General features: G+C 39.8%; 1 protein-coding gene across 1 annotated transcript in view; it reads right to left on the reverse strand.

Annotated features, from left to right (window-relative positions):
- The window catches only part of ARHGEF26 (Rho guanine nucleotide exchange factor 26), a 119,969-nt gene extending 97,864 nt beyond the window's left edge, over window positions 1–22,105 (reverse strand). The window contains exons 1-3 of the mRNA XM_069475309.1: window positions 20,550–22,105; window positions 19,185–19,224; window positions 13,902–14,047 (exon numbers count right to left, since the gene is read on the reverse strand). Coding sequence (XP_069331410.1) covers window positions 13,902–14,047; window positions 19,185–19,224; window positions 20,550–21,632 — 1,269 coding nt within the window. The 5' untranslated portion in view covers window positions 21,633–22,105. The remainder of the gene's footprint in view (window positions 1–13,901; window positions 14,048–19,184; window positions 19,225–20,549) is intronic.
- Window positions 22,106–26,722: the final 4,617 nt, after the last annotated feature.

The following is a 26,722-nucleotide window of genomic DNA, read 5'->3' on the forward strand; positions in this document are numbered from 1 at the left end:
GTTCTGAGACATCACTTCACTTAAGCTATGGCTGCCACAGAACATCAGTTTCAATGGCCAGAGATCTGTATAACCAGACCAGGCATAGGGTCAAGATGTGGTCATTCCTTTGGGGAGTGACAGGTAAGTAGAAAGAACACTATTTAAAAAAAAAAAAAAAAAGAAAGATAAAAGATAATGGCACATTTTATAAAATCATATGCTTAATTTAAAAATAGGCCAGTGACCTCCTAATTCATTTGTTAAAAAATTTGATCTCCTTCTGATCTACTGATGTTAAACTTAATTCTATAATTCTCATCAAAGTTCTTGGATCTCAAGAAATATTATAATAACAAGCACTGAGCCTCAAGCAGGTGACATCAGGTTTTCTAAAATGATGGCAAACTGAGATAAAGCAGGCTGGGGCTTAGGGCTTTTGCCCCTCTATGGCCTGCCTATGTCACCTTCTACAGACAGAGCCAGGCCTCCTGAATGAACTCAAATTATTTCAACACAGTTATGAGGCTGAGAATAGAAACCACAAACAGGTAATTAAATGTATAAGAATAAACTGCTGTGCTTTGTACGATTTCAGAGATAAGCGTGTATTCCTTCATTTGCAGCCAGCCCTCACTAGCTTCCTACCCACCTCTTTGCAATTCCTGATTCAGAGCTCTTGTTAGTCCTTAACTTATGTCTCAAATTACCATTGTATCAAATGCTTAACATGAGCCAGGCACTGTTCTTTCCAAGCATCTAAACTTTATAACAACTCTTTGAGGAAGGTATCACTATCCCTAGTTTACAAATAAAAAAACAGAGACACAGAAAAGTCAAGTCATTCACCCTAACAAGAGGCAAAGCTGGGATTCAAACCCAGCCAGGCCTGCCTGTCCGCCCCCAGAGCCTGAGCGCTTAATCACTGTGGCACCCTACTGTCTAAAACTTCTGAGCTTTTCAAGAGCTATGATATGCAGCTACTCTTCCCCTAAATTAAGTTCCTCCCCCTGGATGCCCCAGAAACCACATTTCTCGTTGGCTTTGCCACTTTCTGCTGCAGTGAAAACTAAACTGTCAGTGGGGCTCCCTAGTCAATTAACTTGTTGATTAGTCCTGACATGTGTCCCACTAAACAAATTCCTCTTTTCCTTGTTGCTCTCTCTCTGCATTCCCCTCTGTGGGCTACTAAGCCTGGACCAAAACGTCTTCATTCTCTGTCTCCCAGATAAACAAGAGAGATGCAGTTCTCATATATCTATCAGCAATTAAGAAGAGAGAAAAATGAGGTTAACAGGCCTGGCGCGGTGGCTCATGCCTGCAATCCTAGCACTCTGGGAGGCCGAGGCTGGAGGATCGTTTGAGCTCAGGAGTTTGAGACCAGCCTGAGCAAGAGCGAGACCCCACCTCTACTAAAAATAGAAAGAAATTAGCTGGACAACTAAAAATATATAGAAAAAATTAGCCGGGCATGGTGGCACATGCCTGTAGTCCCAGCTACTCCGGAGGCTGAGGCTGAAGGATCGCTTGAGCCCAGGAGTTTGAGGTTGCTGTGAGCTAGGCTGACACCACGGCACTCTAGCCCAGGCAACAGAGTGAGACTCTGTCTCAAAAAAAAAAAAAAAAAGAAAAAGAAAATGAGGTTAATAAATATATGAAACACTAGTGACACAGAAGTAACGAGGATGAAAGGGAATAATTTTAGAATAAAAAGGCAATTCTATAAAATTATATAACCAAAGATTAACAATTTTTAAAAAGTGGGCTATTTAATAAAATACTGAGGAACAGACCAGACTAATAATAGCAGTGAACAGTTGAGAGGTTGGGACGGTCGTGAAGTCAAAGCAGCTGTCAGTCTTAACTGTACGTTTAACTTTTTAATAAGGAGAATGTATTTGTATTACTTCTGTGATTCAAAATAATTGTTTTTAAAAAGTAAGCTTAAAATTTTGAAAAATTTCAAATTGCAAAATGAGAAACAAACTAATGATTAACAATAGGAAATTAATTGGAAGAACCAAACATTCACTTACTTGATAAAATAGTACACCGGTTTTAAAAAGATTATTGTGGAAGAAAGTTTAATGACATGGAATAACACTGTTAAGAGAAAAAAAGTAGTTTATAAAACAGCCAGTTTAATAACATGAAAAAAATATTTACAACATTGTTAAAGGAAAAAAATAAGTGACAAAATTATTATATTTTTGCTTAAAAGACCAATTTCTATATATACATTTAAAAAAAAAAGATCTGAAAAGTTATATACCAAAATGTCAACAGCAATTGGTGAAGGGAAAGATTTCAACTAGTTTTTATTTTCTTCTTTTTATCTATCGATACTTTCTAATTTTTCTATAATAAATATGTCTTGGCTTTGTAATTAAAGCATCATTTTGAATAACAAAAACTAAATGTTTCAACATCCTCTCTCAAAAAAAAAAGAAAACAAGTAGAGAAGACAAGTGGAATTGTTTAAGGATGCCAGTAATACATGTATTTCTTTGTTGATGCCGAAAGGAAAGTTAGAGAAATGAGATGGATAAAATAGATAAAAGAAATAAAGAAGCTAAGATAAAGGGCAGCCATAAGAAAAAAGGATTTTATTCACGTCCAAAGCAAGCACTGCTTTATAAACCAGTGCTGAAAACGAGTGATGACAGGCAGATCTGCAAGCGTGAGACAGAGGAGGAGGAAGGCCGGGCTCACAGTCAGCGTAACTGAGAATGACGCTATTTACACATACTGAAGGTATGAGTCAAGGGGCTAAGGAAGGCAGAACACGTCTGACGTACCTCTCTTGCAGAAGAAAAGAACACCTGTTCACCTGTTTCGAAAAGTGGTGCCAATGTCGTAGATCCCATTTTACTTTTGTTATTTTTGTAAGTGGCCGATGTATAGGAATGACAAACTCCAAAACAGTAAGTTACTTAGAACAGCACTGACACCGAAGTTAATTCCTGAGGTGTGCAAAAAAAATCTAATCTAAGCAAAACCTGCTTTGGAAAAAGATCATGGGGTAAACTGATGTTTTACATTAGACAGGAGTTACTTTAGTGCACAGAGATCTGAGAAACCGACGTAGAATTACCATCTTTCTTCTTCCCTTTGCTTATGTATGAAGCTTTATTCAAGTCATTTATACTTGCATTACTTTTATTTCCTACTCTTCTGCGCCACTAGCCCATCTAGTTGAAGTCATATCCTATCGAGAGAACTTCCCTGACCTTCACACTGTTCACTGTCATTTCTATTTGTCATTCACCTTGGCATTCTGTCTTACATTTTTGCAAAAGCTTCATTTAGATATTTCATTTCTATTGTCTCCTGGACTAGGCTCTAAGCTCCTGGAGTACAGGATAGGTTTTAGGCTTGTTTTGTTTGCCCCATCCACTACAATGTAGTGGGAACAAACAAATTTTGGAGTCAGACATTAGGGTTTTTCAAATTACAAGTTATAACCTCTTAGTGAATAACAAAATAAAGTTCATCTTTTCAATGGACTGATCATTATCTATTTAAATGTAACACAACAGAAATAACATAAAATACCATAGTATATTGTAAGTATCAAGGTTAACTTCTGCTTTGTAAACTGTTAAGAGAAAAATACAGTTTACAAAACTGTTTTGTAACACAAAAACTAATTTTGTTTGAGAAACACACATGCTCAAGCACACATATTTGTTTACAAGGTAAAACATATTTCTCATTATGTCAAGCCCCTGAAAAAGACCGTGGTCGTGACATCTATGCTATGATGTGTAAATTTACAAGTCAGTCACAGCACTTACCACTCCGGTAGACCCCTACAAAGAAGCTGTTCTACTCACAGCCTCTTCAAAAGAAGCAGCCCGAAGTGTCCACATTTCCTACTATAATGCATCTTAGAGGCCAAAGCTGATTGGAACAGAGCTAGTCAGGCATCTGTCCAAATGACAATAAATGTTTAAGTGGCTTATTAAGTGAGGGAGGTGTAGCTGAGCCAATATGATCCTCTCTCTCAAGATCTAGGCTGGGCATGGTGGCTCAAGCCTGTAACCAACACTTTGGGAAGCTGAGGTGAGAGGATCACTTGAGCCCAGGAGTTTGAAACCAGCCTGGGCAACATAGCAAGACCCCATCTCTACAAAAAATTTAAAAATTAGCTGGGCATGGTAGCACATGCCTGTAGTCCCAGGTATTCAGGGGGGCTGAGGCAGAAGGATCACTTGAGTCCAGGAATTTGAGGCTGTGGTGAGTTATGATCGTGCCACTGCACTCCAGTCTTGGCGAGAGAGAGAGAGCCTGTCTCAAAAACAAACAAAACAAAACAGAAAGATCTAAACTGGGCAGTTTTACATGGAAGCTGAAAGGATGACATGAAGGTGGGACAGGGCTGTGCTGGGTAACCCCAAGTTTAAGTTCAAGAACTCAGAAACTATGAGTATTTAGAAGCTCTCAGGAGAAAAGGCAGGCATGGTAAAAAAGGGAAAATTAGCCAATTCATGAGAAGAGAACCAAAAGGCAGAGTTGCCAAGTCACGTTACTGGCAGAGCACCAGAGGGAAATATGGTTCCTGCTCTTCCAGAGCCTTAGGCACATGTATCCATTTTTGAGGGAACTTCAAAGGCTGTTCCAGGTCATCTCAAGACCCTAACTAAAACAGCAGGAGAGTAGCCAGATTTAACATCCCAGAGTCTCAGCAGCCTTGATATGAAGTAAAGAACTGGCCCTCATAATATTGTCACAAGGACTACATAAGCTGCAACCCTGGCACACAATAAATCCTCTGCAAGTATCTGGTCAATAATTTAACTGCATGTAAACAAATCAATATTGTGATGCTACGTGGCAGGTCCCAGAGCTACAGCAAACCTGCAAGTCAGCCATTGCACTGCCTGCTCACATGGAAACTTTGGACCCACGTGGATGTAAGGCCTCCCTGCTGATCAGCTGGGCAGACAACAGTCATAGTCCTTTGCACTCCACTACCAGAAGCAGGGTTTCTTGCCCCACCCAAAGTGGACACTGCTCTATGTTTGTGTTACTGCAGTTGGATGGGTTTACTTCCTACATCAAAGAGGGAAATAATCTGCAAGTTATTTTTTTCCTGGTAATAATACCTCCCTCTGCAGAAGCTGTCTATTGAATTCATAGTCCTTATTTCCTCAAATAATAGAAATATGGATAATAAATGTCCTAATAATCTTAAGACATTAGAGTATAGATTAATCATCTTTTTCAACAAGATATATGTGCTCTGTATAAATCCAAAAAAAATTGAGTAACAAATTTTTAAGGACTAATTCTATCTATTTGTTTATTTAGAGAGAGGGTCTCACTCTGTTGCCCAAGCTGGAGTGCAGTGATGCAATCATAGTTTGTTGTAACCTTGAACTCCCAGGCTCATGCAATCCTCCCACCTCAGCCTCTTGAGTAGGTGGGACTACGGGTGTGCACCACCATGCTCGGCTAACCTTTTTTTTTTTTAAAAGATAGGGTCTCAGTATGTTGCCCAGGCTAGTCTTGAACTCATAGGCTCAAACAATTCACCTGTCCTGGCCTCCCAAAGTGTTGGGATTACAGGCATGAACCACCATGCCCAGCCTAATTCTATATTTAAAGATTCAACAGTAATTTTGAGGGCGACAATACTCTCCAAACATCATGCAGACCAACCACCATGTGAACACGGCCCTGAGAAACAGTCCCATCATGGAACTGAGGGAGGAGACGTCAAGAAGGCTAACACAAAAATCTAATAAATGAGTCCACAATTCAAAGCTCAGTGTTACAGAGCCTTTCCCCACAGTTACTCAAAATTCTTCAAAGTAACTGACCCTTCTTTTCTTTTATCTAACTACACTTTATTCCTACAGAATGCTATTTTTTTTTTAATATATCCCATCCACCTCCCCAAAAGAAATACCTAATCAAGAATGAGACTATAATTTAATCTGATTTCGTAGTAAGCAATACCTTGGAAGTCATCCGTGTGTGATGTGTTTAAAAGAACAAGATTGATGAGATCACCACGTGAGTCCACATAAGACAAATGGCCCAGGGACTGAGCCTAGGGACCCTCCAATATGTAGAGATTGGAAGGACGAGGAAAAACCTACAAATACGATCACGAAGCTCCAGGTACACCAGCCTATTTCAATATCTCTCACCCACGATTACCCCAAAAGGGTCTGCACATGTGACATTTTCCCTGCCTGTAACTTCTTCATCCTGTCCCCCAGCTTTGTCCTGCCACCCATCTAGACACTCTTCAGATGGCAGGTCAGGTCACCTTCTCTGACATCTTCCTACAACTTACAGCACCCTGCCCAAACAGGTCCTCTTCCCCAGCAGATATCACAGCAGCACCAACATGTCCTTCATAGTTTCACAACAGCTGTAATTCTGCATTTATTTATGGGATGATCTGACATCTGATGTCAGCCCTGTCATTCAGGGTGTTTGCAAGGACATGAAAACAAGGTGGAGTGTGTTCCTGCCCTATCTCCAGTGCCTAGCATAAGACCTGGAGTGGAGCAGGCCTTTGATAAAGATGATGAATGAAGAAATCATTCATCAAGCTCTCTCTTGGATTTTCTACTCAGTGAAATTGCAAGACCCTCTCTGTTGGCATATCTACCACTCAGATGCCCTTTAATCACTCAGCTCCAACCAAGCAGTTTTTTTTCTCCCTCTCTCTATATTTTTCAGAAGGGGTTATATGAAGTTCCAACACTGCTGTAATTCAAATAAAGAAAAACTTTTAAAGGTGACGTTAACAACATGGAAACTGTACTCAATACATAGAAAGCTACAGTAAGTTGTTTCTAGCATTGAGAAATAAAGTCAACAACAAAAAAACCCTCAAACTGAAACTAAAAAAATAAAACAAAAATTATGAACAAATACTTACATGTATATGCATGTGCATTTTTCCAAAGAGAAGGACGCTGGCTCATGGTTTTAATTTGATTTTTAAAGTATATATAATCCCCCAAAAGGAAAGATGGCTAAATGCATATCCATCCTATATAATAATATAGCAATTATAACACTGAAGATCATGTGTAGACATGACATGATTTATAAGACACATTGTTCAGGAAAAAAGCAAGTTGTATATTATAAATAATCTGTATATTATTTATGTAAGTACATGTAATCTACACTTTTTCCTTAAATATACACATGTGGGTTTTCAGAATTGTGTTATGAAATTGAGAATAGCATTATCCATGAAGAAGGGGAGAGGGGCTGGAATTGCAAGTGTGATCAAAAGAGACTTTAACCTTATCTGAATAAGGTTATGAATAATGTCTGAATTCTTTTCTACATGGAGAACTTGCTATGTATTGCTTACACAGTCAAAGTTAATTTCCAAAATGTTAAGAGAATACCACAATCCAATTATACTGAAACAGCAAGGCCACACAGAGCCTGGTCCCTGGCCCAGGCTAAGCAGTCCCCACCCTCACCTCTCAGCTACAATGGGAATTCTTACTAAGGTCTATCTTAGTCTGTTTTCTGTTGCTTACAACAGACTGCCTGAAACTGGGCAATTTATTTAAAAAAGCAATTTATTTCTTACAGTTATGGAAGCTGAGGAATCCAAGGTCAAGGAGCCACATCTATTGAGAGCCTTCTTGCTGGTGGCTACTCTCCGAAGAGTCCCGAGGTGGCACAGGGTATCGCATGGGGAGGGGGCTGAGCATGCTATTCATGCTTGCTCAGGTCTCTTTTCCTCTCCCTATAAAGCCACCAGTTTCCCCTCCTACGATAACTCATTAATTCGTTAATCTGTTAATCCATTAGTCCATGGACAGATTTATCCATTCATGACAGCAGAGCCCTCACAATCCAATCACCTCTTAAAGGTCCCACCTCTTAATACTGTTTCATGGACTAAATTTGAACATGAGTTTTGGAGGGAACAAATATTCAAACTATAGCAGAGTCTCAGGTCTAGGCACATGGACCTCTATTTCTATTTACAAAGACACAAAGATTCAAGTAGATATACTGTCCAACTTAAAAGTATAGACTAGTATATGCTTGCAGTCCTAACTGTTTAAACTATGAATGCTAAAATAAGCCAGACATGAAAATGAGAGTATTTTTCTACATTTTAAACACAAAAGATATAGTAAAAGGCCTTAATCACTATTTAAGGCAAAAAATAATGTTATGACATTGCTGTGTGGCAAAACTGTAAATAAAAAATTATATGACTGCAGGCTGGTCCGAAGGTAGTGAGTTATCTCACTTGATTGTTCACAATCAGTTACAGATTGAACTCTTTGTTCTACTACTTTCCTACCTCCTCACTACTGCACTTGACTAGTCTTAAAAAAAAAATTATATGACTGCAGAAATTACTGTTTTAAGCAACAAGTTGCTGAACAACTAAAAATTCAGACAAGTATAAAAATTTAGGGAAAAGAATGAAAGTTTAAATGCATTAATTGGCCGGGTGCAGTGGCTCTTCCCTGTAAAATTAGCACTTTGGGAGGCCAAGGCAGGAGGATCACTTAAGCCCTGGAGTTCAAGTCCAGTCTGATCAACATAGTGAGACTTCATTTCTTCAAAAAATAAAAAAATTAGCAGGGCACAGTGGTGCACCTCTGTAGTCTAAGCTACTTAGGAGGCTGAGGCAGGAGAATCACTTGAGCCTGGGAGTTTGAGGCTGCAGTGATAACGATGCCCCTGCACTCTAAGTTGGGCAACTGAGTGAGACTCTGTCTCAAAAATTAAATAAATAAAAATAAATGCATTAAGCATTTCTGCAAACATAATGATATTCAGGTTTATTACATCTGTTGAACTCTGATTTTTAGTAGAAAATAGTACATCTTTCACAATAAACATAGTGTAAATTCTAAAAAAAAGTCCCATCAGATTGAACTGCTAAGATTCCAAAGTGTCTGTTGTATTTTCAGCTGAATTAAATTATATTTATAATAAAATTTCCACTTCTCAAATTTTCCTTTCTCACCCTGCAAGCTCCTGCAGTCTCTCCCAAAGGTAAACTGCATGTGCCTTAAGAGATGAGCCCAGAACCAGAGCTTCAGGTCCAAATTCTAGATCTCTCATTACACCATTAGCCACGCCAAACACAGCTGAATAAATACTTTGATAAAAGTACAAAAACCAACCCCTGACTAAAGAGTTTAAAATTTTTGAGCAAACTGAAGAAATATTCAAAATGTTTTAAGATTACTGATAAAGCCACATGTCAGCAAGTACAAAATCAGAGTACAGTAGATGATGATTATATTAGGTACTGAATACAGAACACACTTTTCAAAGGGACCTGGCATTTCAAGGTGATGGAAATTACACAAACACACCCCATGGCAAATAAATGGGGTCAGGACACAGCTGGCAAGGAAGGGTGGCTTTGGTGCTATCACTGAACTTAACAAAACAAACACTGGTTTCACAACAGTCATTTCTTAGTACCTGCATAGTACGAGATTTTGGAGGAGTGGGGGGGTTATCAAGAAAAGAAAAAAAAAAAACTCCAGTCAAAATCTATCTAAAACAAGAGGCAGTAAATACTTCTGGGATCCTATTAAAGGATGAACTTACGGAAAACCTGAAGCCTAGCTGGCCACACACCTGGCACTAACTGTAACAAGCACATAGTGTTCTAACCCTGACTAATACGATCAATATTTTTCTTGAAACCCACATGCTTTTCCCAGAGATCCAAGAACTGTTGGCTTAGTCCTCACACTGCTGTTTCAGGTGAGTCACTGCAAGATTCACCTGTGTGTCGCAGGTTCCTTGTGTCTGGGCACAGTTCCAGATATTCATCTTCAGAGGTCAAAAATGACTTTCCAAATTCATTAACGTTTCAAAACCTCAATGAATCTCTTCCACATATGACCAACCAAACACTGGGAACAATGACCACTTAAACTATTTCAAATACGTTCATGTTCCCCAAGGCCTGAATCACAGAACAAAGTTATATTCCCCGGAGTGAAGAAATCCTGTACTTCCAATTAAGAACAGATCTACACACTTGGACAATCAAGTAAATGAGGAATAAGCCTGTCCTCATACTCTAAGATTAAAGAGCCCAGGTTGCATTCTTGACCAGAAGAGAATATAGCTCATCTCTATATGGAGACTGTATTGGCAGAGACACCACTGCTAAATACATTCACCATTAATTCACTTTGTCCTACCATAGAAGTCTGTGGCAGCCTAAATGCTCAATATTCTATTGAGGCCCGATTAAATAAATGCCTCTCTTACCCAGTTCTAACTCTCCTTTATTCCTAGATGGCCACAACCCTACAGTTAGACCTGTCCCAACACTGTAAACGGGGAACCACCTGTCACCTGTGTAGTAGAACACTGCCCTACCTGGCACTGTCCAATGAAACCAGAGAAAAACACGCTCAGACAAATTGCACTACAGACTGGAGGCTTAAAGACCTTATGTAACAACCATAAATTACTGCAAATTGCTGCACTTCAAAAGAGTCTTCGGCATACTGAACACTTCTTACAGTCAACTGATGAGGAAATTTCACCATCCCAGCAGGCAGGCAGGTGTTTGCAACAAAGATAAGAGATTTTTAGAAAATAAAACCACCAACAGGAGCTAATGCACAGTGCACCCACTCACTCCCCTCCTAATTAGAAAGTCAAGGTATATGCCAAATTGAGACCTAACCCACTGCCATAAAACCCCTTGTCCTACTCTCTCTTTCTGGGATCAAAGCCTTACTCCAAGAAGAGTTTGGTGTTAAAATGTCACATGCAAGATTAGATGTGGTCTACTCTACCAATTTGATATATTAAAAGCATGGAAGGGTGATGCAAAATATATATATAAAGTGGAAGTCTTTTAAGACCTGCCCTCAACACTGCATGTCCTCTACAAGGAGGGCTCAGGGGATGAGATCAGACAGAGAAATGGAGGTGCCAATCACTTAAGAGAGACATCCTGATGTTGTTAATGATTCACGAAGCCTCCTCTCTTTAGGGTTCTAACCACAACTCCATTTACTAATTGGATAGGCTTCTAAAAAGGTAAGGGCTGTTTTCTGGTGTTAAAATATCTACTTTCCTAAAAGCCAGAGCGGTTGTATCTTCTTGGTGGATAGAAAACCCACATGAGAAGGACTGACGATAACTTCAGTGATTACTTCTGGGGAGGCAGGAAGGAGGAAAATACTAGAAAGGAGGGAGTGATTAGCTGAATCTGTCTAAGAAAATAGAAGCTGAAGCAAAAATGTTAAAATATTAACATTTGTTCAATATGGGTAGTGAGTACACAGAAATCTATTACCTTTACCTATTTTTTTAAATTTGTCTACAGGTTTGACGTACTTTGCACCAAAAAAATTAAAGTAAAATTTAAGTGAACGGGAAACAAAAAAAGCACAAAGAAAATGTAGGCTGGTGCCTAAGCAATGCTAAGTGGCAAAGTCCAACCATGCTACTTTGATTAAATATAATTGCCAAGTAACACAATAAATACACACAGGCTTCCTGGGAACACTCAACTCCAAGATAACTTAAAGTTAGAACTCATTTTATAGTTTTATATTTTATTACAAGATAGTTTTTTTTGTTTGTTCTTCTTTTTTTTTTTTTTTTTTTTTGAGACAGAGTCTCGGTCTGTCACCGACTAGGGTGCCATGGCGCCAGCCTAGCTCACAGCAACCTCAAAACTCCTGGGCTCAAGTTATCCTCCTGTCTCAGCCTCCCAAGTACCTGGGACTGCAGGCACATGCCACCACGCCCGGCTAATTTTTTTTTTTTCTATTTTTAGTTTCCCAGCTAATTTTTTCTATTTTTTTTTTTTTTTTTCAGTAGAGGGTCCACTTTTGCTCAGGCTGGACTCAAACTCCTGAGCTCAAGCAATACTCCCTCCTAGGCCTCCCAAAGTGCTAGGATTACAGGCATGAGCCACCACACCTGGCTGCAAGATAGTTTTTTTATATTAATCTTACTAACAAAAGGCACATCAGTATATTTATTTTATGTGAAATAAAATGCATGTCCATATTGGAAGCTGAACTGAAAGATATGCACTACTATTTAATTGCATGTACATTTGTTCACCTAAATGAATGCCCGACTTCAGGAGGCATAAATCCAGAGCCTGATTTTTAGTACTAAAGCTAAGTTGGTTCAGTGTGTAACTGCCACAGAAATCCACATTTCTGTTTAGCATCAGAGGCCAACAGCAGGATTTAGCCCTGTGCTAACAAAACGCAGCTGCTGCCACAGAGAGAAAAACTCAAAAAATTCACAGCCTTCTTTCTTCTCTCAGATCCTCTACCAAATGGTCTATACCAACAACCAAATGAACTGAATGACAGCCAATCAGAGCTGACATGGCCTCATAAACCTTGTTACCAGTTTTTCCACATTATCTGTTTTGGTAAACACATATCATGAGATCATTAGGGTAGGGTATAAGACTACCAAAACACCAACTCTGTGCGTAGGTGTTACCACCTTACCACATGCTAAAATCCAGGGCCAGTCTGGCCCATAGACATTTTGTTGGACTCACACAATGTTTCTTTAAACTTGAATTGGGATGTAACACTTATAAAAGTTTGGATTTCTGTATTCTCTTTTCTAAAAAGAAGATGTAGCAACACGGAGACCTGGTATTCATGTGATTTGAGCTAAGTAATAGCTGCTTAATTTATAAAAGACCTGTTTACCACTGCCCCTCCCCTATCCCCATTGCCTACACACACTTCTTCACCCTACTTGTGCTGCCACTGTAGGCATTTTAAATTGTAGCATGATACTAAGGGTGCCACACCTTGGAGGCACTGGAAATGTATGGATTCTCCTTAGAACAAAATTAGGAAGTCGAAGGGAGACAGAGAGAAAGGGCTTGGTCTCTATCCCAATACAGGTTAGAAGAGGGGCGGTAGAGCCTGAACCAGAAGTCGTATCCCACCATTACACACATTCCCGTGGTCCTGGATACTCAACACCAACATAACTCCTTTTCTTATGCTGGTGGGTTTCCTAAATACATGAGATTCCTGACTCTCAATAATGCTTACTTGGCTTAAAATGGAATTGCCTCTGCTCTGATACTGCCTAAGGACTCATGGAGGTGTAGTGGCTTGTTTTTGATGTCATGCTCCCCCCACCCAAGCCAGCCATGAGAATTCCTTTCTACTTGCTAACGCATCAGATGCACGAAAATGTGCTGCCCAAATTCTTATCAAGTAAACTAAACATCACACTGTGACATTTTATAAGCCAGTAGGAAAAGAAATTATGGTTAAAAGACAAAAGGTGTTTGATGGAGAGAGGAGAAATTTCTCTTCAATGCAAAAATAAGTTGATCACAAAAATAAATGTCAGACACACGCACACATAATAAGATGCACAGAGGGAGATAGAACAGAATACCATTCATTAATCAGCTTCAAGAAAATATGAACATGTCTGTATGAAATGAAATTTCCAAGGAAGAACTGTAATAAGCCCCCTATTGTGCATAGATACATATACAGGTACATATATGCACACGTATGTGTATATCCTGAATTTTATCATAATTATGGCTATGTACATACATACACACATATGCCTGTATATGTGTTTATAGCCATAATTATGATAAAGTTTAGGATATAAGTTACTACTACATATATACTATATCTTGAAAAAGATATCTAGTAGGAAGTTTCCAGAGTCCATAGTATAACAGCCTCAAGGCACTTTATCAAAACCTAATTTTCCTGATCAGAAATCTCAGAGTTCATGTTCTCATTAGTGCCTGCAGAGTTCTGAGAAACATTTCACAATCTAAAAAAAAGAGTTTTTCTCCTTAGGGTTACAGGATCACTGGCAGAAAAAAATAAAAGCCATGTCCACACATAATTTCCACAACTTGGTTTTTCCTCCCACAGATAAAAAAGAAGGTAAACCCTCACCGCAGAGAGCTGGCTCCATGTGGATCTCAGTGGCTTATGGTGAATCACGATTTTTTCATCCGACTTCTGTTCTTTGGGCTCTGACTCTTCATCAGAGTCAATGTCAAGGGCCTTTTCTTTGTAGTTTTGATACAGGACAGCGTTTTCTGCAAGAAAACAAGCTCTAAGTGTCACTAATTGCCCTCAATCATTATGCAACTTGTTCTAAACAAAATTCCGTATTCACACAATGTTTGGTCTCCAGTTTAATAAATAACAAGGAGAAAAACAGATTTTGTCACTGAAGAATAATTACATAAAAGTGATTTGCTCACAGCTCTGTCCTAAACTTGTCTTCAGGGGAAGGGGAGGGCCCATACACAGAATGCCCACAGAAGCAAAGTTTCCCTGCCGCTGCTCACTACTCAGGAAGGTCAGGCCTATGAAATCATTATCATTTAAGTTAAACTGAATTCACTATCCTATCTTGTCTTCAAGGTGCATCAATATTCATTTATCTATTTAGCAAACATTTTCCATACATCTATGATGTGGTGAGAGTAAAATGGAAAGCAAAAGACACCTCTCATGAGCCAACAATTTAATGCAAAATCACTCAAATTCACTCATGCGTTTATTCATTCAACTGTTATTTAGAAAATGCCTACTAGGTGCCAGCAACTGCTTAGCACTGGGAATATAATAATAAACCAAAAACATAAAAATCTCTATCTTCATCACCTGACATTAGAGCATGAGAGAATAATTGCAATAAACAAACAAGTAACTTTAATAGTACTTCAGATGCTGATGAGTGTCACGAAGAAAAGTAAAACAGGCAAGGGGGCTGGAAAGTGCTGGGAGGAGGGTGTGTAGACATTACACAGGGTGGTTTAGGAGAGTCTCACTGAGGTCACATTTAAGCAGACATGAAAGAGGTGAGAAAACAAGGCTGTACAGCCAGGGAAAGAGCATCTCATCAGGGGAACAGCAAGTACAGAGCCCTGAGGAAGGAGTCTGCCTGCTGTGTCTGTGTGTACAAAGAGCAGAAGGAGGCCTGTGTGGCTGGAGTACCATGAGGGGGGAGGAAAAGTATAGAAGATAGAAGTAAGGGTGAGTAGAGGGCCTTGCCTCATTGTCACTGCAGGGACTTTGATTTTTACTCCAAGCGTGATGACAAGTCAGTGTAGGGTTGAGGACACAATGATTTTACACAAATACATACCTATAAACTGAAAAAATTATACACACGTACTCTGAGAACAGACTGTAAGCAGGGAGTGATCTAGTCTGGGGATCAGGGAGGTGTCAATGAGGAAAATCTAAGATCTGAAAGCTGAGAAGATACAGAGCTAAAGAAAAAGCACATGCAAAAGTCATAGCAGGTTTGTGCCAAGATTGCAGCTACAGCAAAGAATAACAAAAAAAAGAAAAAAAAAAAGAAATAAAAAGTCATAGCAGGAACATAAGGGGTAACATAATACCGTCATGCGCTATATAACGCTGTTTGAAGTCAAAGACAGATCACATATACAGTAGCAGTAGTCTCACATGATTATAGGTGAAAAATTGCTATCACCTAGTGATATCATAGCTGTCCTCATGTCACAGAACAATGCATTAGGTCATGCTGGTGTAAACAAACCTACTGTGCTGCCAGTCATATACAAGTGTAGCACATATAATTATGTACAGTACATGATACTTGATAATGATAATAAAAGACTATGTTACTGGTTTATGTATTTACTATACTGTACTTTTTAACATTATTTTAGAGTGCAGTCCATCTGCTTATTTTAAAAAAAGTTAACTGCAAAACCGCCTCAGGCAGGTCCTTCAGGAGGTATTCCAGAAGGTATTGTTATCACAGGTGATGACAGCTGCGTGTGTGTTATTGACCCTGAAGACCTTCCTATGGAACAAGATGTGGAGGTGGAAGACGGTGATATTGATGATCCTGACCCTGTATAGGCCTAGGCTAATTTGTGTCTTAGTTTTTAACAAAAAAGTTTAAAAAGTAAAAAATTTCAAATTGAAAAATAGGAAAAAGCTTATAGAATAAGAGTATAAAGAAAATATTTTCATACAAAGGTACAATGTGTTTGTATTTTAAACTGTTATTAAAAAATCAAAAAGTTAAAAAATTAAAAAGTTTATGAAGTAAAAATGTTACAGTAGGCTACAGTTAATTTATTATTGAAAAAAATGTTTTCTATAAACTTAGTGTAGCCTAAGTGTACAGAGTTTATAGAGTTTATGTTAGTGTACAGTAATGTCCTAGGCCTTCACATTCACTCACCACTCACGAACTCACCCAGAGCAACTTCTAGTCCTGCACGCTCCATTCATGTCAAGAAGCCTATATAGATGTACCATTTTTTATCCTTTATACTGTATTTTTACTGTGCCTTTTCTATATTTATATACACAAATATTTACCATTGTGTTATAATTGCCTACAGTATTCAATACAGTAGCATGCTGTATAGGTTTGTAGCCCAGGTGCAATAGGCTATAGCCTAGGTATATAGTAGGGTATACTATTTAGGTTTGTGTAAGTTCATTCTATGATGTTCACACATTGACAGAATTGCCTAAGGACACATTTTTTTTGTATTTTTATTTTTTATTTATTTTTTTCTCTTTTTTTTAAATTTTTTATTGATACATAATAATTGTACATATTCATGGAGTACATGTTATATTTTGATACAATCATATGACATATAATGATCAAATCAGGGTACTTGGGACATGATTCACCTGAAACATTTATCATTGCTTTATGTTGAGAACATTTAAAAACTTCTAGCTATCCTGAAAAATAGTAAATTATGGTTAACTATAGTTGCCCTATTGCACTATGGAACACTAGAACTTTTTCCTTCTATTTAACAGAATTACCCCTTCACCAACACACTAAGGACACATTTTTGAGAATGTGTCCTCCTGGTTAAGTGATGCATGACTGTATCTTAAAAGAACTAAGGAAGGTCAATGTGGCTAACGCTTGGGTGTGTCTAGTGACCAAACAGTGCAAGGTGAATTGAGAGATGAGCCAGACAGTCCAAATCAACCAGGGCTTTGTAGGCGATGTCAAAGAACCGGATTTTACCCTAAGTACAAAAGGACTGAGTTTCTTTCACACTGTACTGATTGCACTTTATCCTGAATGCAATGGGAACCCACCAGAAGGAAAGATTTGCTTAATTTAAAGAGCACAACACTGACTACCTCAGAGTAATCCGGATGTTACTTGGGGTGGTCAATGAAAGACGATGGAGATTTGGGCTATGTGACTTAGAATGGACTGATGATAGACTGGATATGGGGGCAGAGAAAAGGAGATGTTAAGGGTATTTCCTAGGTCTTCAGGTCCCACAACTGGATAGTAGAAGATGGGAACACCAGAAGAGTGGGGAAGATTAAGAGACTGGTTTGGGACATACTGAGTTTGAAATGCCTTTCCCATCTACCAATGCAAGCAAACATCTGCCTCTTTTCTCATCAACTGTAGATTGTTCTGAATGCACCATGACTAACGTAACACTGGAGTCTATGCAAGATTTTACTGATCTCTGAGTCTTCTGCAAATGTAAAACAGATTATAAAGGTAAAGACTGAGTTCTCTAGTTTTCAAAGTACTTAGTGGTTGGCACAAAGTATATGCAGAACATTGCTGATACGATTTTTCATTCATTCTCACAACGTGGCCAACAGTATTATTAACCTCGTTTCACACATGAGGTAGCTCAGTGAGGTTAAGGTCAATGTCACTCAACTCATGAGGCTAAGCAGTCGGACAGGAGCCCAGGTTCGCCTGGTCTGAACATTATGGGTTCTCACTACTCAACCACACTGCGTCCTGAGTTTCATTTTAATCATTAACTATAAGAATCCTGCATTCCTCATGAACATGTGAAAAAGAATTTCTAAGTCATCACATTTGAGAAGAGACAAGAGCGAATACATAGAAACAGCTCCTTATAAAAGGAAAGAACATAAAACTAGTTAAATTGAAGGTCTGCTTTCTGACTTAAAAAAAAAAAAAAAAAATCTCAAAATTGTTAACCCTGTGAGGAAAAAGGTCACAAAATCAATGTCAAATTCCAGATGTAAGGCGTCTCCCTAAGTAGCTATTAGGAAGATTCTCTGTTTACCTCACAGTCATAGAGTGGTACAAAAGGAAGCGAACTAGACTAAGAGCCAGATCTGTGTCCTAGTACTGGCTGCGTTATTAGCTGTGTGACAGAGGACAAGTTCCTAAATTTCTCTGAGCTTCCGGTTTCCTCAGTTATAAAATCAGAGAGATGAATTTATCCTAACCAGCTAAAATACTATATGTGAATTTCTTTTCCATATAGTTTTCTAGGATTGGTGCAATAAATGAATTTTTATCAATTAGTCATTTTTAAAGGCTCAATGGGAAACTCATCTTTATAAGAAGTGTATAGGGAAATGTTTTGTAATAACCCGAGGTTTAACATTTTATAACTCTGGGTGGTTTTACGATTAGCTTTATGTACAGTGGGGCATTCCCTTCATTATTCCTTCAAGGTCGGGAAACTTTAGCATTTCAAAGCATGACAGGAAGTAGTTACCTTCACTGCCAGCAAGACCCTGCAGTCCTAATAAGGGCTGCAGCTGGGACTGCTCCCTTAAGGTTCTTTCAGTTGGCTGACATTTGACCCATTTGTTTACAGAAAGTCCTAATCTGATTAGGGTTTGAACACACCTGGTCAGAGCTGCTTTTGTTTTGGGGATCCTTAACAAAGTACTATGTGGGTTACAAATTCTTAAGAGTATGTTTTTGTCAGCCAGGAGAATTACATTTCCCCAAAATTGAAACTTAATAAGGAAATAGGAAGTCAGAAGTGATAATAAAATGTGGAAATATGGGGAAAAGAATATTAAGTCAAAGGAAATGTGACCTAAGGAAATATGACCTCAGATCTATATGCCAAACTCTCAGAATTTTTAATTAAACAGCTAGAGCTTAATCTTACTCTTTCTCCATTTTATTGAGAAAGATGTGGATAGAGCCAAAGTAGAGAAGAATTAAAAATCCCAGAACATGGACTGAAAAAGTTATCAACTTATACAAAATGCCACTGATTATATTCACTGTTGGTATTACTACATGAAAATTTAGCTTAGTGCAGAGCTTTGGACTGTATAATTTGAAAAGAAGTTGGACATACTTCTCATCTTAAGCATTTTTGTTACTGCAGTTGGATTTCAACTTATAATTGGTATTCCACATTGAAACAGCAATAAAAGTCTGGAAAATTAAATGCTTACCTTCCCCATCAAATGTTCCTTGTCCTTTCAGCATTTTTTTCTAAGAGACAAGAAAAGCAAAAAAAGGAAAAAGCAAAGCAAACTATGTATAAATGAGCCAAATAGAAAATACAGCAATTTTAAGTAAAAGTATTTTTTTTGTTGTTACACTCATTAGATTTCCAAAAGCACCCAGCAGATGAGCCCTAGAGCTGTTCACTCATATGACCACAATTCACTGAAACAGTAAAATAAAATACACAAGGTTCCCCACACCCCACCAAAACAGATTGAGAATCCTCAAATGACCAGCAGTTCAACTCATTTCACTACCCGTGATTCACCATCACTGTTAAATTGAACTTTACCATACTTGCAGAGTTGGAAAAAAAAAAAAAAAGACACATAAAAAGTTATGTAATTTTTTTTCTTTAAGACCATAGGCTCTAAAATAAAACAGGCTTGCTTGTGTATTATGTATGTGACATTTATATAGCCTAGTTCCAGTTCTCTGATTAATCAAGAAAAAATGTCACTGCCAAAAAGAATCTCTGCCCTATTGCTGAGATCTGCCTTCTAGGGAAGGCAGCATACACTTCAAAATATCCCTCTCTAGTTTTCCCCGTTTCTTTATGTCATATTTGGCAATAATTTAGTAAGTGCAGCTCCTAGTCCTATACCAAGGAGCAATACCACACAGTTCACGCCAACCTGAGGTTTTGAACTATCCGTTTGTCAAATGGGCATAAGGATAAATGGGCATAAAATGGGAATAAAATACAACCAAAGGCCATGGTGACAAAAATAAGCAACAAAAAAGATCACAAACTATTTGTGTCTTTTTTGACTCTGGCAATTGATTTTAAAATTCACATTTTACCTAAATGACATCAAGTGTGTGATCACCAGTCAAAAAACAATTCAATAAGTAAAAGCAGAAAGTAATCAACAGGTTCAAAGGGGAATCAGTATTTTCCCATATAAGCTGTGATAACAGATACCACCCACTGACAGCTCTAAACAAACACCAGAGAACTTGACCACAGTCAGGAGTGTAGATCTACGCATGCTCCCCTCCCCCTTCCAGCTACCTGTATTAAAAGTGCTTAGGACTCACTCAGGCAATACTTAATTGGATTCAAAATTCTCCCTTATGTCTTCTAGATTTTGCCTGAGCTTAGAAAGTTAACTGATAAGAGTTTCACTTCTTTCCACAAAGTTGCATTAAACAATGGCCAAAGATAGACATACACAGGTAATCAATAGCAAAGAACAGAATTAAAAGAGAATAACTGCTCCTGGTTTCCTCTGTGCTGCTCCTCCTCGCCCCCAACACATTCACTTTTGGCTTAGAGAACTGCATGCCACACTCCTGCCCACTCTTACCTTTATCCTTCCCAGGCTGGAAAACTTCTCCTTGTCTTCCATCACTGCTTTCAGAACAGGCTGGGACATTCTGTTCTTCTTCTTCGAGCTGGTAGGACTGTCAAAATCAAAGCCACTGACCACTGCCCTGCGATAAGACGTGGACCGCAAGCCTCTCCGCAGAGACCCCGGGCTATCCAAGTCGTTCTCGACCTCACCCTCCTCCCCTGCGTGGCCCAGGGGTGCTCCAAGGCCTTCCACCATGCTGCGCACCTTGAGGAGTCTCTTATGGGGCTCCACATTCTGACTATTGGATTTACTTATTTTAATTTCTGAGGCCAGGCTCTTCGGAATGATCTGCTGCTTCCCCACTTTGAGGGCGGCGGGGCTGTTTGTACTCAAAATCACGGAAGGATTCTCGGGGAGCTCGTTCTCCTGTGGAAGCAGCCTCTGGAAAGGGAGTTTTTGTTCCGAAGACCTTTTCTGGGGCGCAGGAGAGAGTTTCGAGGGTTCGGGCTCTATAGCCGACTGCCCGGATTGCGAACCGAAGCCAGGAGAGTCTTTATTAGGGGCAAAGCCATTCGCAGTAGGGGAAGGCACCGGGCTGGCAGTCAACCCAGTCGGGTCCACCTCGGGGCTGCAGGGGGCGAGTGCTTTAGGAGTCCGCGGGGGGCGCAGCACCGGCGGCGGCGGCGAGGAGAGCGAGGTCACCGTGCCATTGGCTGGGGATTTCGGAGAGCCGCCCGGCACCGCTTTGAGGACCTGAGGTGACTTGGGCCGTCGAAGTCTAGGAGAGATAGCCTTGTACTCTAAGGAGACGGTACCACCATTAGCCACCGCTCTCCGATGGGCGCCCAGAAGCAGGGGACTCCTGTGGACCGTCCTGCTGTCCGAGGCGGTGGGCACCTGGGCGGGAGTCTGTGCTGTGGGCAGCGTCCCTCGGTCTTCCACCGGGAAATCCGTGATCAGCAACCCGCTGGGGCTCTGATAAGACTGGGGCCTCGGCTTGCTCCGGCCCAGCAGCTGGGGCGGAGGGGTCGAACGTCTCCGCCACAAAGGGTTTATGCTTTTGCTAGAGAAATCCACTTCGCTCTCGCCGTCCATAGCGGGGCCTCGGGGTAAGCCCTGGGAGAAACAGCACGCAGCTAGTCTTGCCTAAAGAGGAAAAAAGTTATGGAACTTTGCCTCGGGACAACCGGGCACGCCTTGCAGACTCGCGCGCTTGGAGCCCGGCGGTCGCCCTGCTGTTGCGCGGGACACGACTGCACGGCACTTACCCGCCCTTTCTCGGGCAGAAATCTGGGCTGCCGTCCAGGAAGATTAATCCAATCACCTCCACGTCCCTCCAAGGCCCAAAGGCCACCCGCATGGAATGAGCTCGTCACCAATTCACCGGGTGCAAGCCGATGTACAAGAAACTTGGGACGAGTTCAGCTTTCTTGGGAAACTCGCCGCGGGACGCTCCCGTCCGCCGCCATCCGGCCTCCCGCCCTCATCGTGGGTACCCTCGCGCTCAAACTGTCCGGCTTCCAGGTGAATTTACCTTCCGGGGCTTGCAAAGCCCGGGGCCAACGAGCGCCCACCGCCCCGTGGGTGGCCCGGGTCCGGGGCCAGAGCGCGGCTGCAAGGTCTCGGGAGAGCGCTGCAGCCGACCGCGGCGCCGGCTCCGCCCCCAAGCTTGGGCCTGCCCCAGTCTTGGCCCCGCCCAGAACCGCCTCTGTTGCGGCCAGAAAGTAGCCACTGTCTCCCCGCCCACGCGTGCCTTGAAAGTGCTCAAGTCTCCGTGTAAAACAAATGAGCGCACCTGAGCGAGCTCAGGGGTTTCGGGCTGGTAGATGTGGACTGGTGGCGTTGGCGGCACCGGAACTGTGGGCGCGCAAGGTCGTTGCCTGGAGCACATCGTGGGAGCGAGCGTGGGAGCCCTTCCGAGGTGCAATTTATGAACCCCTGAACCTTGGGGGATCGCTCTTGTTGCAACCGAGAACGCATGGCAGAGCAGCAGCGCGGAGTTCTCACGCAGAGAGCCATGCACCTCTCAAAATCGAGTGGTCTTAAAAATCCGACGGGCTCATTCCATTGCTTAAAATGCCTTGTAGTACAGACAGATTTCCTTGTTTGTGCCTAGAGTATTTCCAAAGGAGGAACTGGCAGCTGTGGAGAAAACTGGATGGCTAGAAAACCGTAGGGAGGGAGAATTTTCACATAATAATCTTTGAATTTTTTATGCTTTGAACCTTGAATTACCTACAAACAATAAACACAATTTAAACTACAAAAAAAGTATTTGGTTTTCAGACGTACATAGAATAAAATTCAAAATTCTTGCCGTGGGTTAAGGGTACCACCGCCCTACCTCTTCAACCTAGTCTTTCCTCCATTACTTTCTCCCTCTCTATTCTTTGGCCACACTCAAAGTTCGACAGCTTCAGAACCTTCCCTTTTGTTCCTGCTTGACCTCCTGATTTGTCACTCATCAGAAAGGCCTTCCCTTACCCCTCCTCACTTAGACCACTGCCCCACCCCCGTTTATTTTCCCAGTCACTTGTTCTCTTCCATTTATGCACTTACCAAAATTTGCATATATATGTGTGTTTATGTTTATTGTCTCTTCTGTCTGTTTTGTTTTGTTTTATTTTGTTTTTTGTCTCTTCTGTCTTTACACTACAATCTGCATAAGGGCAGGGGACATGTTTATTTGTTTCTCCTCCTTATTCCAGGTACATACTGGTCAGTTAATAAGTATTTGTTGAATAAGTGAGTGAATGAATGAAAGGAATGAAGTATGAACAGTGCCCATGCCTTCCAGAGTGCTCTGTTGCCCAATAGTAGAAAGTTGGTTGTGTCCTGGCCAGGCTCCTGCTGTGTGAGAATAATAAGGCAAACTTGAGAAGACAAATAATTTTAAACCATAAGATCTGTATAATTGATGCTATTAGCAAGACAAGGGCCCTTCTCCAAGTTCTCTTTCAGCACTCATGCGTTCAGCAGGGATGTATTGAGCATCCACTGTGTGCATATTATGCTGCTTGTTTTTGCCCTAGATACATTAATGTAATGGCCAAAAATATTAAGAGGCAATCTTTGGGTGGTGAGATGATGTGTTTCGTGCTTTGTTGTGCTTTTCTATACTTACCTAAGGCTGTATCTACAATGAACATATATTACTTTGATATGAGACACTTTCATAAACTATTATAGAAGAAATGGCATCAAAAAATTTGTAAGATAAAATTTTTAAAAAGAAATTTACCAAGTATTTCGGTTGGAAGATATATGGCTGATTAGACACTCATATGTACATAGATGCTTTTTAATACAGGACATTTTCTATACAAAATTCCATATAATTTATATTGGAAAAATATAAATTAGTTTAGAAGTGCTTAACTAATGACAAATGGAATGTTGACCTAATTCAGAATGTATGACCTATGTTAAGAAGCTGTAAATGGTGATGCAAGAAGTTGACTTCTCTTCAAATTATGTCTGTGCTACAAATAAGTGTAACTGATGTTTGTGAGAAAATCACAGGATCTGCCTACCTCATTCCTAAGTGACAAAATAATACCCAACAAAACAACAACAAAACACCATGCTTGTGAAGTTTAGAAGTTTGGAAACTCACAGACCTAATGCCTATTCAATTTATTATATGTATTCAAATCTAAGACATCTTTGATTGTATGTACCACCAAGAAAGGAAAAGAGCTGCTAAATAAACTATAACACAATGTGGGATCATATAGGATTTTTACTTTATACTTAATTGAAAGAATGTTCTTAGACTTACTTAGACAGATTTTTTTTTCTTAGTGTGCCTATATAGAAAAGCAAAATATAAGCAAAATGAATTAAGTCCTGTACATTGAGACTAATTTTTCTGAGTCCTTTTTATGCAGAGAATTAATATGTGTGTTTTTCTACATTACATCATTGATAATGCAGCATTTCTTACAAAGTTGTTCCAGTCTTGTGTCTGGGATTTGCTTCCTAGCCAATGACACCCATTCTGCAAATAGGCACTATCCTATTTGACTAAACACGTAATTTTCTCATTCAGCTGAGTCATATGTCACTACATGCTATGTAGCTTCTCTATTGATAACCAGAGGAAGTTTCTGACAAATTGTAGTTCCATGCCTTAACCATACTTCTACATGATACATGATTTGGTTATATCAGCCTCCTGTTGCTTTGGAATTTCTTTGACCTAATCTGACACATCTGGATATTACTTCTGCCTTTAATTGCAGTTCTTGGCATGTGGCTTTGATACATGTTGTATTAAATTGTGTAGAATTTCATAGAAATGATGACAATTCAAACAGTTATGACCATGGTCACAAATACAGAGGCAATGCCAACTATATCATCGCTGTCATCTAGCCACTAGCTATATATTTGATAATAAGACACAGCTCAGTTTCAGAGGTTAAAAGGTGTACTAAATGCTTCTTAAAATTGAATCAATACAGTATATTGAACTATTAGGAATATGTTCTATCAGTATATTCTAATGGTATATTGAACTATTAGAATATTCAATGATATAATGCAGGATATATTGCTACATTTACTAAACAAATTTGTATTTATCATCAATTGTGTGTCTCTGGCACAATAATTAGGCTAATTTTTAAGTGTAATTTGTTAACTAGTCTTAATACCTTTGCTATTATATCCCATGCACTTTTTATTCATTTATTTGTGGCATTTAAGTGCCAAGCATTGGCCAGGTTTTCCTGAAGCTTACAAAGTTGAACTTATTAAACATACCTGAAACATTGAAATGACAAGACACCCAAACTGTGTAAGATGTGTGGCAAGCTCCCTGTTCTATGGAAGCCTTTGTGAAGAGTCTAGATAGAACTGGACCAGAAGGGTGGGTAAAACATTGGAAGGTGGACAAGCGAGGGGTATCCCAGAGAGATGTCCCAGTGTGAGCAAAAATGTGGAGGGATGACTGGACAACTGATATTTTATTAAGTGCCAACTATGTGTTAAGCTTTGTTATTTATTATACTTAATCTCACATTAGTTCTGACCCCACTTAAATATGAAGAAGTTGAAGTCTAAAAGCATTTCTCATACTGTCAATAAATTGTTGAGTCAGAATCCTAACCTCGTTCTCTCCACCATAATCCAGAGCCCATGCATCGAAACTTGCAAGAAACTACGCACCAGAACAGAGTTCGCATTTAGAAGTTATGGAAGATTAATGTGGCAGGATTTGGTGAGAACAGAATGTGGTGTGCAACAGAACCTGAGGGGTCTGGATTTTACCTAAATGGCAACTGACACTCTCTGGAGGGGATTTAAACCTTGCTATCTTTTTAAAAATAAATCTGATGACACCAGTGTCAGAAATTAAAAAAGCAAAAAATTGACAGAGTCACAGTTTTAAAAAGTATTTAACCTTTGTGCGTTAAGAAAAGTCGAATAGGCCATAAAATCTGAGGGATAATGGATTTTATTTAAATATACTTACATAACAGACGAAGTGTTAGTAGTATAGCTATGTCAGAGCCATCTCACCCCACGGACCCACGACCCACGGACCCAGGAATAGTCCCGGCTCTGCTGCGCCAGGTTTGGTTCCTTCAGCTTCACCGCTATGAAGAAAGTGGTTCAACAGCGCGGGCTGAATGCCGGCCTCCACAGCGTGAAAGTTTCCCAGACTTGAAACAGTTCTGTCTGCAGAATGTTCAACACGATGCTCTGCTGACTGGAGTATCTTCAGGTATGGTTCCCTCCAGACCCTTGTAAGTCTGTTTGTTTTTATAGTAAAATGAAGCTTTCAAAAGATTCCGGAACCACTTTTCAAGAATCAGTGAGTATTCAAAAGAGAGCTCAGTTTGCAGTCTATACAAAAGCTTATCCCTGTAACACATATGCCATAATGGACAAACTTCTTTTGTCAGTACTTAACATCTACCTATCTGAATTTCCATAAATTTCTATTTCACAAGAATAACTTTTATATCCACTGGCAGCAGCATACAATAAAATTCTTTTTTTAGTAACACCATATTTCTACTGTAACAGTACAATTCTTAGTATAAAAAACTATATCATTCACAAATGAATAAGAAAAAAACACAACAGAAAAATAAGCAAAGAGCAAGAATAAGCATTTTCAAGAAAGTGCAAGTGGCCCACTATACATCAAAATATACTCAAACTTAATAATAAAA

Source organism: Eulemur rufifrons, chromosome 7 (assembly GCF_041146395.1).
Source record: "Eulemur rufifrons isolate Redbay chromosome 7, OSU_ERuf_1, whole genome shotgun sequence".
NCBI lineage: Eukaryota > Metazoa > Chordata > Mammalia > Primates > Lemuridae > Eulemur > Eulemur rufifrons.